Source organism: Cimex lectularius, unplaced genomic scaffold, assembly GCF_000648675.2.
Source record: "Cimex lectularius strain Harlan isolate CLEC.00 unplaced genomic scaffold, Clec_2.1 scaffold142, whole genome shotgun sequence".
In the NCBI taxonomy this organism is placed as follows: Eukaryota; Metazoa; Arthropoda; class Insecta; order Hemiptera; family Cimicidae; genus Cimex; species Cimex lectularius.
This window is the reverse complement of record NW_019392729.1, coordinates 1,032,621-1,046,409: the sequence shown is the minus strand read 5'-3', so window position 1 is coordinate 1,046,409 and position 13,789 is coordinate 1,032,621. Positions and strand designations below refer to the sequence as shown.

Below are 13,789 nucleotides of genomic sequence, written 5' to 3'. Positions count from 1 at the left end.
ACAAATTTTTTAGTCCTTGAATGTATAAAACAAAAACACAGATATGCGGTATCGTAGCATTTATGGAAGGTTAAGCTGGTAAAAATTCCTCTATTTATAGTTTAATAGTTACCTACATTTTAGTCTGCCTACCCTCGCTGATTTTTGTCAGCTAGATAGATAACTATTAAACTGGAGGTTTGTCACCCCGCACCCTACAGGAGGAAGTCTCACTCAGGCTATGTTCACAATGTCGATAGTATGGTAACGACTTTCTTTTTCTGTTTAGATTTTCCATCTTGCCCAACGGTTCACTAGTGGTTCGCAGTGTTTCAAAAGCTGAAGAAGGCCTCTACCTATGCGTTGGAATTAAAGCCGACAGCACTGAGATTCCCCAGGGTTTCTCTGGACGTTTACAACTAGCATGTAAGTATAAGCATACGTTTAGCTTATTTATCATCAAGCATATTGTAACGAACTTTTGGCCGTCCCTTGTAATTTGGAGGTTTACGATCATTTTCATCTTCCAATCCTCGCACTTTTGGTCTGGCAGTCGCGTTTGGGTCTGCGTATTATTTCACTTTATATACTTGACCATTGGAGACCGCGAGAAGCCTAAACACATCTAAAAGACTAAAACAACGAGAAAAGACAGGCCAAAATAATTATTAACGACCATACTACAATTTCATCACTGAGTAGATCTTAAGAGGATTTCTGACAAAATTTATGTTCAATTAATTAAGGTTTTAAGTTGAGATAAAAAAGTCAGTCACCAGCGGGATTCGAACCCACGACCTTCGGCTTGATACGCCGCTACTCTACCACTTGAACTATCGTGACTTCGATCACCTCAGGCACTAACTTCCCATCTCAACCCCACCTTTTGAATTTTCCCTCCTTTTTGCCATTTTTCAAATGTCGTGTAATCGGATTGGATTCTCGGCGACAAATTAAATGGCCACGGAGAGCTTTAGTGAAGTATACTTCATTTTAATTCACTAAATTCACTAATTTCGTGATCCGCTTGACCAATTAATATAGTCAAGCGGACACTGACGTTTTCATCTCAACTTAAAACCTTAATTAATTGAATGTTATTAATTGGTCAAGCGGACCTCGAAAAATAGTGAACAAAATTTATGTTTGTTAAAACAAGTCAACTATCTTCACAAATTATAGTCGTTTTTTGAGTAACTGGAAAAAAACAACTAGGATTTCATGGGCATTTCCCTTAATTGAACGCTGCCTGTATTAAGTGGGGCTATTTCATACAACCTAATACGACGTGTCCTGTTCACAAATGATTGATTGTTTTTCTATCAAATTTGGATTCATTCGGTCCGGAAAATATCGTTCAGTTGATTGTTTCTCATTCCTTAGGCTGGAAAAATGGATGATTTTTGCCATCATACAATCACCATCAATTTTTTCCTCTTTTCAGACATGATCAACTTTTAGTAGTTTGATATTAGATTTTTCAAGACTTAAACTTCGAGTGTTCATCCAGCTCATGCATGAACCACGAACGCGCTTTTTAACTTTTCTTCTACAGCTTACTTAAGACATCTGTTAACGAATATTTTGAAGGTCATCCAAGTTGGCTGTAAAACGACGTATCCAATATTTTTTAACTAAAACTTTACAAGCCTATGAATTTTCTTAGTAATTTGGTTTTTACTTATCATTATGTCTGTTTATCCTCACTGGTTTGATCTGTCAGACGCGTTACGGCATTTCGCCATCTTCAGTGTTGAGTCTGTGTGATTTATGTATTTAAGTCGTCTTTTAAAATGGTGGTGAGGGGGTTCTCCCTTTGGTGGATTATCTCAGGGTTATTTTATTGTAGTTCTTGTTGTCCGTTCTTTTTCTTAGTATTTTGAATTTTTTGTAAATAATATATTTGAACTGTTGTGTGTTCATATGTTATGCTTGATGTTTCCAAGTTTTCACTTACGTTATTTTTAGTCTTTTTGTACGTTGTGTGCTACTTTCATGTATGAGGGTTCGTCATGGATTCCTGTGAGGTGAGTCGCATAGTTTGATTTATGTTGTCTCTAAAGGTTCGATTACATTGAACGATTTTACTATCTACTGACCGGCGAGTTTAGAAGCGGGCGATAGTGATGAAGACAGACAAAACTTTCCACTCACTCAGTAACCAGCTACGTAGCAAGCTTAAACCATGAGTTGTAAATATGTTGTTTTTCTTTCATTTGCTCAACTTTTCTGTGAATTCTAGCGTTAAAAATGAAGTTGAACGAAAATAATCTTATTCTAATTAATTATACTTTTTATCTAAGGTCTTGGTTGAGTTGAAAAAGCTAGTGTCACGAGAAGGATTCGAACCCACGACCTTCGGCATAAATACGCCGCTGTTCTAACCACTTGAGCTATTGTTACTTTATCTCATACAAGACCTTAATACGGTAAATTATGACTACTAAATACATTTATGGATTAATATAGTAAATAATTGGTGGGATTTTTTAACGAGTACCATCAGGACACTGCGTTATGGATTAAAAAGACAGACTATTCGAGCACAAATTAAATTATGAAATTTGCCGTCTTTATAATGAACTTAATGAAAATTAAACGCTAAAATCAAATTTTTTAAAGATGTCTACAGACAAGAATTACACAAAATTTAAAAAAAGCAAGAAAAGTGGCTATGGTACCGACGGGATACACGCAGTTAGTTCACTAGCAAGTGTGATGACACACAGCTAGTTTACTAAACAAGCCAGCACGCCAACTAGTAGCGAGTAAAGTAGCCCGGCTTTCAACTTATCTCGCAGATTGTTTACAACTTGCTATGTTCATAGCAACATAATTAGGGCGAGTTTACTAGAAGCTAGTGAATTCGCCGACTAGTACCCGCTCTATGTAATCGAACCTACCTTTGCATATTCTTTGGACCAATCATTCGTGTATTTTGCCATCTTCAATGTTCGTTCGTCCGAATCGGGTCTGACAGATCCTAGCAAGTTCGGATAAAAAATCAATAACGACAAAATTTCAGGTTCATTACAACGCAGGCCAAACAGAGAAGTTTTAAAGCTATAACAAATAGTGGCGATATTTCAAGAAAACGCATACATCGATACATTTTCTGTGTGACTGGGCTTTTACCAAGAGAAAAAAATTGCTCAAATTTCCAAAATAGAACTCTTTAATTGGTTTGGAATAAAGTAGGATCTTTTCTCTATTAGACCTGTCCAGGTCATGGTGGAAAAGAAGATAAATTACAAAGAACCCATTTAAATTAGATAACTTTAACCTTTTTCACCCACATGAGAAACGTGTCTCTTCTTCTATGACCTACCTATTGTAAAACATTTTAATGTGAATCATACGGATATGGAGGAATAAAATTTTTTAAATTTATATAATAGTTACGCATTTACTGACAGATTTTTTGGAAAAAGTACTTAACACTTGCTGACTTTCTGTGCTTAAAAAGGTATTTAATGCCATTCAAAATGGAACGGTTTTAAGAACTAGGTTCTCAGTAGGTTTAGCCGTTTAAACGCAATCGTCGTTGAACTTTTTGTAATCCTTTGGCTTAAAGACAAAATCGATTTAATTTGTTCATCCGAGTGCGCCTCAAAAAAGCTAAAATTTGTTTTCGTAAGTTACCGCTTTTTCGTGACCATTGTTAAAGTGACTTAGTCGAAAGGGGATGTTCAAATAGTTATCAAAGAATCTCAGGCATACGCATCTAAATACATCATGCATAATGAAAGGATAGCGTAATTAACCATATGCTAATGTTGGGGTGCTCGAGAGGGGAAGTCAAGGCTGATGCAGTCCTAAGCATTTCTAACATTAGTCCCAACCAAATGATATATTTAGCCTTTTACTACACCTAAAAGGGTACTTTGCTCAATTTTAATTTCAGTCAGGATTATAAAAACATACTCAATATAAATATTCCGTTTTTATACTAACGAAAGGAAAAGGAACTTTTCGTTACTTACATTTAATCAAATGAAACAATCAGTCAAAATATATGTGATGATTTAAATCGCCCCGTTTTCTAATACCGTTCCCTAAAGGACATAAGCAATTGTTTATACAAAAGAGACTGTAATTCTTCCTAATTCAGGTTTAAATTTTGAGTTCTTTGTAATATTCCTTTTCTATTACAATATAGATTATTCCTAACAAAAGTCCAGTGTTATTAAAAAGAACAATTGGTATATTTTATATATTATGATTTTTTTAATTGGTATTATGATTAATTTGGATAAAGTGAGAGAGAAAAAAAGGAAGAGATTTTATATTTGTGATTTGATCCATTTGATCATATTTTGGGGGACAATAAAATTGTAAAGGTTTGACTGATGGATTTACATTTAAATTTGATAATGCTTAATAAAGTTGTATTTGGTTGTTAGTCTGCGAATCAGTGAACACATTTTGAACCTAACATCGAACCATACCTACACTACGCAGTAAAAGTAAACAAACCCAAATAAAGTAATTCATTATCAGTCAGTTCAACATAGTATTCTAATTAATAATATTTTTATGTAAGTATTGGTTGAGATAAAAAGCTAGTATCATGAGCGGTATTCGAACCCCCAACATTTAGCTCAATAAGCCGTTGCTCTAATCACTTGAGCTATTGTGTCTTCTGGAGTCATGATAGCTCAAGTGGTTAGAGAAATGGCTATTGAGCTGTAGATCATGGATTCAAATCCTGCATGTGACTAGCTTTTTTATCTCAACCAAGACCTTAGATAAGAAGTATACTTAATTAAATTATTAATATTATGACTACTAAGTACATATGTAGATTAATAAGCATTTTAAGTTCACTAATTTCCTGGTGCGCATGACCAATTATGATACCAATGAAAAATGGCAAAAAGGAGGGAAAATTCAAAAGGCGGGATTGAGATGGGAAGTTAGTGTTTGAGTGGATCGAGGTCACGATAGCTCAAGTGGTAGAGCAGCGGCGTATCTAGCCGAAGATCGTGGGTTCGAATCCCGCTCGTGCCATTGACTTTTTTATCTCAACTAAAAACCTTAATTAATTGTAAGCATTTTAAGGTTAAAAAAGAGTCAATATTTTATTGGAGCCACTTGGTATAATAGCTATTAAAGAATTTAAAAAAAAAAGCAACATTTGGGTGACTTTTTGCAACCCTGAAGAATCTAGATGTTTAAGATTGGAAGATCTATAATCAAGATAATAATATTACTTATAAATGATAGTGAATTATTAAATAACATTTTAGATGAATAAATGGTGGATAAATGTGAGTTAGAGGATTTATGTTTATTATTCTAAAAAATAAAACTTTGGTAAAATTATTTGTTTTAAATTTAATATTCATGTATGGAATTTGTTTTTACATTAGATTTGAAAGATCCTGACAACACAACATTGGGACCATTTTTGGACAATGATTCTATGAAGATTGTGGGAAAAGGTGACACTTTGCGTATGGGCTGTTTTGCCCCTGACGGTCTTCCAAAGCCTACGGTTTCGTGGTCGAACGGAGAAGTTGGCCCAATACTGACTATTAAAAAAGTCTCAAAAGCGCATGAAGGATATTACACTTGTATTATTACAAACATAGCTGATACAAAAAATGTAACATTTCAGTTGGCTGTAACAAGTAATTACCATTTTTCTTGAGTTAATATTTAAAACCTTTATATGTTGTACATGTTTTATTTATTTTACAGCAAAGCCTGTGATAACATTAAACCCAACATCTGTCACTGTTGATGAAGGAAATAATGCTCTTCTTCAATGTGAATTTCAAGGTAGCAGTAAATTTACTCGACTCCAATGGGTCAAAGACAACACCCCATTGAGGGGTCATAGATTTGTAGAAGGCCAATTTTCTCTTGCTATCACAAATGTTGTTCCTTCTGATGAAGGAGAATATCTCTGCCAAATCACGACAAAGCCTTTTCTTCCCGTTTATTCAACTCCAGCTGTCATCACTGTTAGAGGTAACAGTCTTAACAGCCACAATACCGATTCTATTTATTTTTTGTGTTTAAATAATCAATTTTCCTTTGACAGAAAAACTTAAATTTCTACCAAAGCCTTTAAACACTAACCTGGAGTTAGGAACAGTTCGCAAGGTGCATTGCAGAGCACAAGGATCAGTTCCGCCATCTGTTAGGTGGTTCAAGGTAGCATCAATGTTTTTTATTTTTTATGATTGTTAATTTGAATAAGTACTGTTGACCATTAATTAAAATCTAAGCCAAATCTTATTCTTGCCAAATAGCAATTCCAATTTGTGCACAATTACTATAGTTGATGTTGGGTGTTGGTCTGCGAGTAGGTGAACTCATCCTGAATCGACATATCACCCATTGGGTCTTCACTTGTGAGTTTGTTGAAGTTCTTGATGAGTTCCTCACTGAAGATGGTGCAATGCCAAAACATGTTTGAGTGGATCAACAAACCTGGGAGTGGGACCCAATAAGTGATCCAATGCCAGTTTAGCATCTTTTTTGTACTGTTAAAAACTGTTATTTTGTTTAATATATTTTTTTTTATTAACCCCGTAATCACTTTTCCAGGGTATCGACAATGAAGATAATTTTCCAGATCATGTCAGCGACATAAATGGGACTCTTTACTTCAATAAAGTCAAATTGGAGGACAAGGGAAATTATACTTGTGTGGCAGCAAACACTCAAGGAGTCATAAATGTTACAATCGAAATTGATGTAGTTGGTACGCGGACATTTTTTATTTATTATTGAATTATATTCTTGTTAACAATTAACACTCCTTTTGTTCCAGCAAGTCCAAAATTTGCCATTTTACCTCAAAATCCAACTGAAGTGCTTGAAGGTTCCCCATTAATGTTAGATTGTGTCGCTGAAGGAGACCCTTTACCGACAATACATTGGGATAAAAATTCTAACATGAAAAATGTTGATGATGTAAGGTATGAATGAAACTGTCAAAAGATATATTTATTTTAAATTAGGTTTTTTTTGTGTGGATGGCTGTGCTTTGCTGCTTATGGTTTAAAACTATCAACACATGCTTTCATTGATAAAAATTAAAGCATGGACATTTGTTTCTCTTAGGTATAAAACATTAGAAAATGGATCATTGTATATTCAAGAAGTCCAGACTTCAGACGAAGGACAGTATGGCTGTACAGCAGGAAATAGTGGTGGATTGAAAAGATATGAAGTGACGTTAATTGTAAAAGGTACAAAAATACATAAATAACTTTAGATGCCGAGAACTTTTTGTTACTGAAATAAATTACATTTTATGAACAAAATAACCTAAGCTTTTACTATTTGTTTTTGACCAGGAAATGATGGATATAAGATGTACGGTGACGGAGGTGAAGAACAGGATTCTATGCTGAGCAAAACAGTGGCTGTGACACTTGGAGCCGCAGGTGCATACATGATACTCGTTATTGGACTGATGGTTTACTGCAAGTGCCGGAGCAAGAGAAAGAAACAGACTTTGCAGGAGGTCGATCCTGGTTGTAAGTTGCACTCAAATTTTCATCCAGTTCTTTCAAAAAATTTGATTTCATTGTTGTCCAGCGCAAGAAGCCGGCCATTCTGGTGAACGAGCAAAATGCAATGGGGAGGCTGTGCACAGTGAAGATGATGGGACAGTATCCTCACAAAATTCTCAAAGTTCTTCTCATACGTATGGAAAACTCGTGATAACTCGAGATCACTTGACTGAAATGATGGTCTTAGGTAATTATTTTATTGTGAATTTATCTCTGATGTTTGACTTAACTAAAAAGTCATTCAAAATTGCTTTATTTTGTACTTTATTATTTAAGTAGAAACTAGCTTTATAATAGGGCCTCCTGATATTCACAACTGTTATTAGCATATTATTCAGCCTTCTTCCTTCACACATAGATGTAAAATTTTATAAACATTTTATTTTTAAATTGTGGCCTCACTGGTCAGGTAGATGAAATTGTAATTTGGTCATGTAGACACACTGAGGATCAGGCCAAAATGTGTCTAATTGACCTGTTAAAATAGACCAAAATGATCAAAAATACCATTTCATTTTTAGTTGTTTCTGATCATTTTGGTTATCTTATCCTGGTTTCGTCTGTCAGATGCCTTAAGGCCCTAGGGAAGGAAAGTGAAGCAAACCGTACACTGAAGATGGTGAGAATACGAAACCAGTGTGATACCAAATCAGCATCATTATTCTGACCAAAATCATTGGAAATAAACTAATAATTCTTTTATTCTTACTAAACAAGCGTTAGGTCACTTATTGTGTCCTTTATTCATCCATTCGTGGTTACCACTCAAACACGCTTTAGCATTGCACCTTCTTTAGTTCCTCTCTGAACTGAAGACCCAAAGCCGGTTCAGGATGAGTTCTCCAACTCGTAGACAACATCCAGCAACAATTCTAATTATTTTATTATTACGATATTCACAAAATCTGAAAATGGTGTAATATTATAAACTCTGGGAGCTTTTAACTTTGTACCAGTTTAGAATTATTGTATTTGTATTATTATTATTATATATGTATACATTTTAGGTCAAGGACAGTTTGGAGATGTCTGCCTTGCAAGGGTTGAAAATGATGACAAATGTGGCGGGGTGGTGATGGTCAAAACCTTGCTGGAGACCAGAGATGAAGGTGTTCTCCACGAATTCAAAAGGGAGCTAGACCTTTTTGGTAGAGTGAATCATGCAAATGTTGTAAAACTAGTTGGGTTGTGCAGAGACCAATATCCGCATTATATGGTTCTTCAATATACAGATTGGGTAATAAACAAATTAAAATTACTTAAATCGAGTGTAAAACTTGTTTCAATTTTTAACTGAGAACTGATTTAATACTGTTAAATTATAGGGTGATTTGAAACAAATGCTCTTGGCGACAAAAGGCGAAAGGAAGGATAAACCAAAACCTCCAGAATTAACCGCAAAGATAATGTTTTCGTTGATCAAAGATCTCTGTTTGGGAATGGAACATATATCAAATCATAGGCTCGTTCACAGAGACTTGGCTGCAAGAAATTGTTTAGTTTCTTCAAATTTATCTGTCAAAATTTCCCTTTCTGCCTTGTCCAAAGACGTCTACAGAAAAGAGTACTTCCACCATAGGAATAAGGTGAGCCCAGCAATTGTGTTTTTCATTAACCTTGATCACGGTCTCATTTTTAATTTTCAGTTGATGCCGGTTCGCTGGATTGCTCCAGAAATTGTATCGGATGATGATTATTCAACAAAATCAGATGTTTTTTCATTTGGAGTGACAGCGTGGGAGATATTTGCACGTTGTGACATGCCTCATGCAGGCTGCAGCGACCAAGAGGTCGTCTCAGGTCTTCTGGAAAATGGCGGTCTACAACTTTTACACCATGAAGGAACACCACAATCCCTGATTTCTTTAGTCAACGAATGCAGGGCAGCCAATCCGAGTGATAGGCCGTTGTTTTCTAGTCTTGTCATTAAAATCGCTGACATTATAGATAAACTAGAATAAAACACTTTTTATGCTTTTAAGAGTCTGCAACAAACACTGATTGTTTTTTCAAACAATAACCACTGAATCAGAGAGGATGCATTTAAAAACAAATGTTATGGTATATTTTTGAAAAATACTTCATTGTACTCTGTAAAGGGCAAAAATTTTCTCACAGTATTTTTATCAATGTATATATATTGGGTTGTCCGGAAAATAATGCAGGATTTTAAGTTTTCATTAAAAAAAATCTATATAAAATATTCTGTTTACGTTTACAGGATTACTCATTTGTATGAATGTCAACACTTATTAATCCTCTTCCAAATGATATTGTTTGTTTACCTCTGTAGCATTCCGCTACTTGGAAATAATTCAGTCATCCTTATAATGTCAAAGCGAGAATTTCGTACGATTTTCTTTTACGAGTTTAAACTCGGCCGAAGCGGAGCCCAAACGGCTAGAAACATTAACCAAGTCTGGGGCGAGGGTTGTGTTAATGAGTGCACTGTGCAAAGGTGGTTTAAAAAATTTCGGGAGGGAGATTTCAGCCTTGAAGTTGAAGAAGGTCGTGGAAGGCCTTCCTCTCTTAATGATGATGTTCTGCGATCAGTGGTGGGTGCAGAGCAACTCAAAGTCAGTAAAACGACCGTCGCTGACCACCTCAAGGCGATTGGAAAAGTGAAAAAACTCGAAAATTGGGTTCCACACTCATTAAACGATCGCCAAAAAAATCAGCGCTTTGATGTTTGTGCATCACTTCTTTGTCGAAACAAAAATGACCCATTTCTGGCCAGAATTGTTACATGTGACGAAAAGTGGATTCTCTACGATAACACTAGACGTTCTGGACAGTGGCTCGACAAAGGAGAAGCTCCAATACATTTTCCAAAGCCCCCAACTCATCAAAAAAAGGTAATGGTTACGGTATGGTGGGCTTCATTTGGTTTAATACACTACAGCTTCTTAAATCCTGGCGAAACCATCAATGCTGAATCATACTGTAACCAAATTAATACCATGCATCAGAAATTGGCAGTAATGAAGCCCTCTTTGGTCAATCGGAAAGGGCCCATTTTGTTGCATGACAACGCTCGACCACATGTGTCACGTGTAACGTCACAAAAATTATTGGAGCTTGGCTATGAAACTTTGCCTCACCCACCCTACTCTCCGGACCTCTCGCCTACTGACTACCATTTTTTTAGACACCTGGACCACTACTTAGAACACATAATATTCAAAAATCAAACGGAACTGGAAAATGCATTTATTGACTTTATCAATTCTAAAAATTCTGAATTCTACTCAGACGGAATTAATAAGTTACCAACACGTTGGGAGAAATGTATTGAGAGTATGGGAAATTATTTTGATTAAAGAACATTGCTTTAAAGTAACTAGTTTCTTTTTTTTTGTTTAATACCAAAATCCTGCATTATTTTCCGGACAACCCAATATTTATTGTATTTATATCAATATATTAAAAGATTTTTTTGAAATTTAAAGAAAAAAGCTCAAACAATTTTAGGGCCTAATTAATACTTCCTTTTTTAATAAATATTTTGTATTAAATGTTTCTAAACTTTGCACCAAGTCCTTTAGCTTTTATGAACTACATTGTTTCTCTAGTCTTCTTTGCAAAGAATTATCTTAAAGTAAAGGATAAACACTCACCTACTTTTAAACAGATATATAATTTTTTAAACCTTTTTTACTGAATTTTCTAAAAACCTTTTAAACGTGTAAATACAATTAAGTCACTACTGCCTTAAATGCTGCAGATAGAAAACCTAGGCTGGCCCGTTTTCCGGCATTGGTGTCTTTGGCTGTTTCTTTTCCTTTTTTGGTTCTTTTCACCGGTTAGTTTTTATTTGTCATATAGTGTGAATGTTACTCGACTTTATTGACATTTTCATATTTCATCTTTACACAATTGCTCAACTTTTTCATTCCTATAGATAAGTGTTAAAGTAGTGAATCATCTCTATTAAGTTTTATAATTTTGCCGCATTCTAGGGTGAGAATATGCGGACTAGAAATTTCAAAAAGAGACGTAAATTTTGTTTTCTTATGTTTTAGAAATTTTGCTAAAAGTGTTATTTACCCTCATAAAAAATTACGTATTTCAATCTTGTTGTATTCTTATTAAATATAAATCACAAATGTCAAACAAAAATTATTTCGAGAACATTGTTATTTCTAAATAATAAATGAAGGGGTCAGGGGAAAAACAGTACATCTCCATTTTTCTAAATTTTACAGGAGAGCAAAAAATCGATTTACCATTATGTTTGAAGCACTAGGCTGTTCTTAAAAATTTAATGAAAAATACAGCTATTAAATTTAAACACCTTTCACATCAAATCAAAAATTAAATATTGAAAATATTTTTGCAATATGGATAAATTTTCATTTGGAAAAACAAATCGTGTACTTAGCCTGTTTTTCCCCACAACGTTTCAAATAATTGAAAACTTAATCTTCTGTAAAATATTCCATCCATTGGTGAATTTTTCAAAAGAAATGTGCCATTACTTTTATTAGGTTTCGTGGTCCGCTTGACCAAATAAATTCTTTCCAATTAATTAAGGTTTTGGTTGAGATAAAAAAGTCAGTGTCACAAGCGGGATTCGAACCCACTATCTCAACCAAAACCTTAATTAATTGAAAACAATTTATTTGGTCAAGCGGATCATGAAAACTAATAAAATGTAATAAGCAAAATGAAGTATGCTTCACTAAAGCTCTCCGTGGCCCCATCATTTGTCGCCGAGAATCAAATAGATTACACGACATTTGAAAAATGGAAAAAACGAGGGAAAATTCAAAAGGTGTGGGGATGAGATGGGAAGTAGTGTCCGAGTGGATCGAAGTCATGATAGCTCAAGTGGTAGAGCAGCGGCGTATTTAGCCGAAGATCGTGAGTTCGAATAGGAATTCCTCTCTCCGAAATGTTGGAAGGGTTTTAGGTTTTTCACAAAATAGGTTTAGAGATATACTCCGGACTTACAATTTTAAGCCGTACCGCTCTCATCTTCGGGACTGTGATTATGACAGGCGTCTAACACTTTGACGCAGTTGTTCAGCTGATGTTGCTGGGTTATGATTAGCACAGACACGTCTTTTAATTGGCACCACAGAAAATAGTCAAGTGGAGTTAAATCGGGTTTTCTTGCACAAATGTCGATTTGGGAGGCTGAAAAAAACGTTCTTCCATACACCCTATGGTCTGATGTATCAAAGTTCACCTGTAATGGCGTACTAAACTGTGGTATTTTCAAACGCGGGCAAAAGAAAATCCAATAACTTAGTTCGCTTGTCATCATCAGGTGGTTCAATACCAATTTCACCCAACGACCAAGTTCACACACAATATCAACGTTTTGTGTGAACTTCTCGGAAATAAATTAATTGGGCCTTATTTCTAAGAAAATAATTTCAATGAGGCTCAGTTCCTCAATTTTGTGAGGGAGGTTTAAGTCACACTATTTGATTATGTTCCTCTGTAATAATTCTGAATAATTCTTCAGCTTGACGGATACCCCGCACACAATTCTTTTCAAGTGAGACGTTATTTGAATCGTCAATGTGATTAGTAAATAGCAAACTAAATGACTGTTTCAGCGTAAAAAATCCTTTAAAATGATGCGTCACGATGTATAGGGTCGAATTTGAAATTCTCAAGTTGAACTAGGCCTGAGGTACCCTTATGATTTTTTTTACAAAAAAAGATAAAATCTTGAAACTAAACTATTTTTTTTTTTTTTTTTTTGATGGGGTCATTAGTTCAAGAGAAATTCAACCGGGCTATCTAAAATGGTCACCCTGTATATATTTATCTCGTGGCCTAATATATGCATAAAAAACATAGAGATAGATAGAGAGAAATTTTAAAATATTCAACGTAAAAACAAACAAAACACATAAAATAGAGCATAAATAGAGTATACAACAACCCAAGCAGTAAAATCGGACGAACAAAAATTCGACGTCATTTTTCTGCTTTGTTGTTACATAATTGGAGGATAAGATTGTTACAAGGACATACTGTCTCTTGTTTATGTGTTTTTTTATTATTATGTTGAATATTTCTCTTTTTTTGTGTTATTTGGACAAAGTAAACATCAAAGACAGAACAAGATAGGTGAAAAAAGTTGAATATTTGCGAAAGGGTTGAGAATACGAACATTCTGTTGCATTTGAGGTAGAAGCACTTGACGAACTTTGTCGTACGAGCAGCGAATAAACCTGCATATGAAAATCAATCATAGGATTAAAGAACTACCTCTTAAAGTAAACAAAATATTTCGTTTTTCTGATTCAAGTTTGATAATA

General features: G+C 34.8%; 1 protein-coding gene across 1 annotated transcript in view; it reads left to right on the top strand.

The window, feature by feature from the left end:
* The window catches only part of LOC106667014 (inactive tyrosine-protein kinase 7-like), a 36,140-nt gene extending 26,482 nt beyond the window's left edge, over nt 1-9,658 (top strand). The window contains exons 6-17 of the mRNA XM_014394606.2: nt 269-405; nt 5,352-5,612; nt 5,683-5,955; nt 6,029-6,141; nt 6,538-6,694; nt 6,764-6,911; nt 7,057-7,184; nt 7,293-7,475; nt 7,537-7,698; nt 8,519-8,748; nt 8,837-9,097; nt 9,158-9,658. Of these exons, the coding sequence (XP_014250092.1) occupies nt 269-405; nt 5,352-5,612; nt 5,683-5,955; nt 6,029-6,141; nt 6,538-6,694; nt 6,764-6,911; nt 7,057-7,184; nt 7,293-7,475; nt 7,537-7,698; nt 8,519-8,748; nt 8,837-9,097; nt 9,158-9,472 (2,368 nt within the window). The 3' untranslated portion in view covers nt 9,473-9,658. The remainder of the gene's footprint in view (nt 1-268; nt 406-5,351; nt 5,613-5,682; nt 5,956-6,028; nt 6,142-6,537; nt 6,695-6,763; nt 6,912-7,056; nt 7,185-7,292; nt 7,476-7,536; nt 7,699-8,518; nt 8,749-8,836; nt 9,098-9,157) is intronic.
* The last annotated feature ends 4,131 nt before the right edge of the window (nt 9,659-13,789 follow it).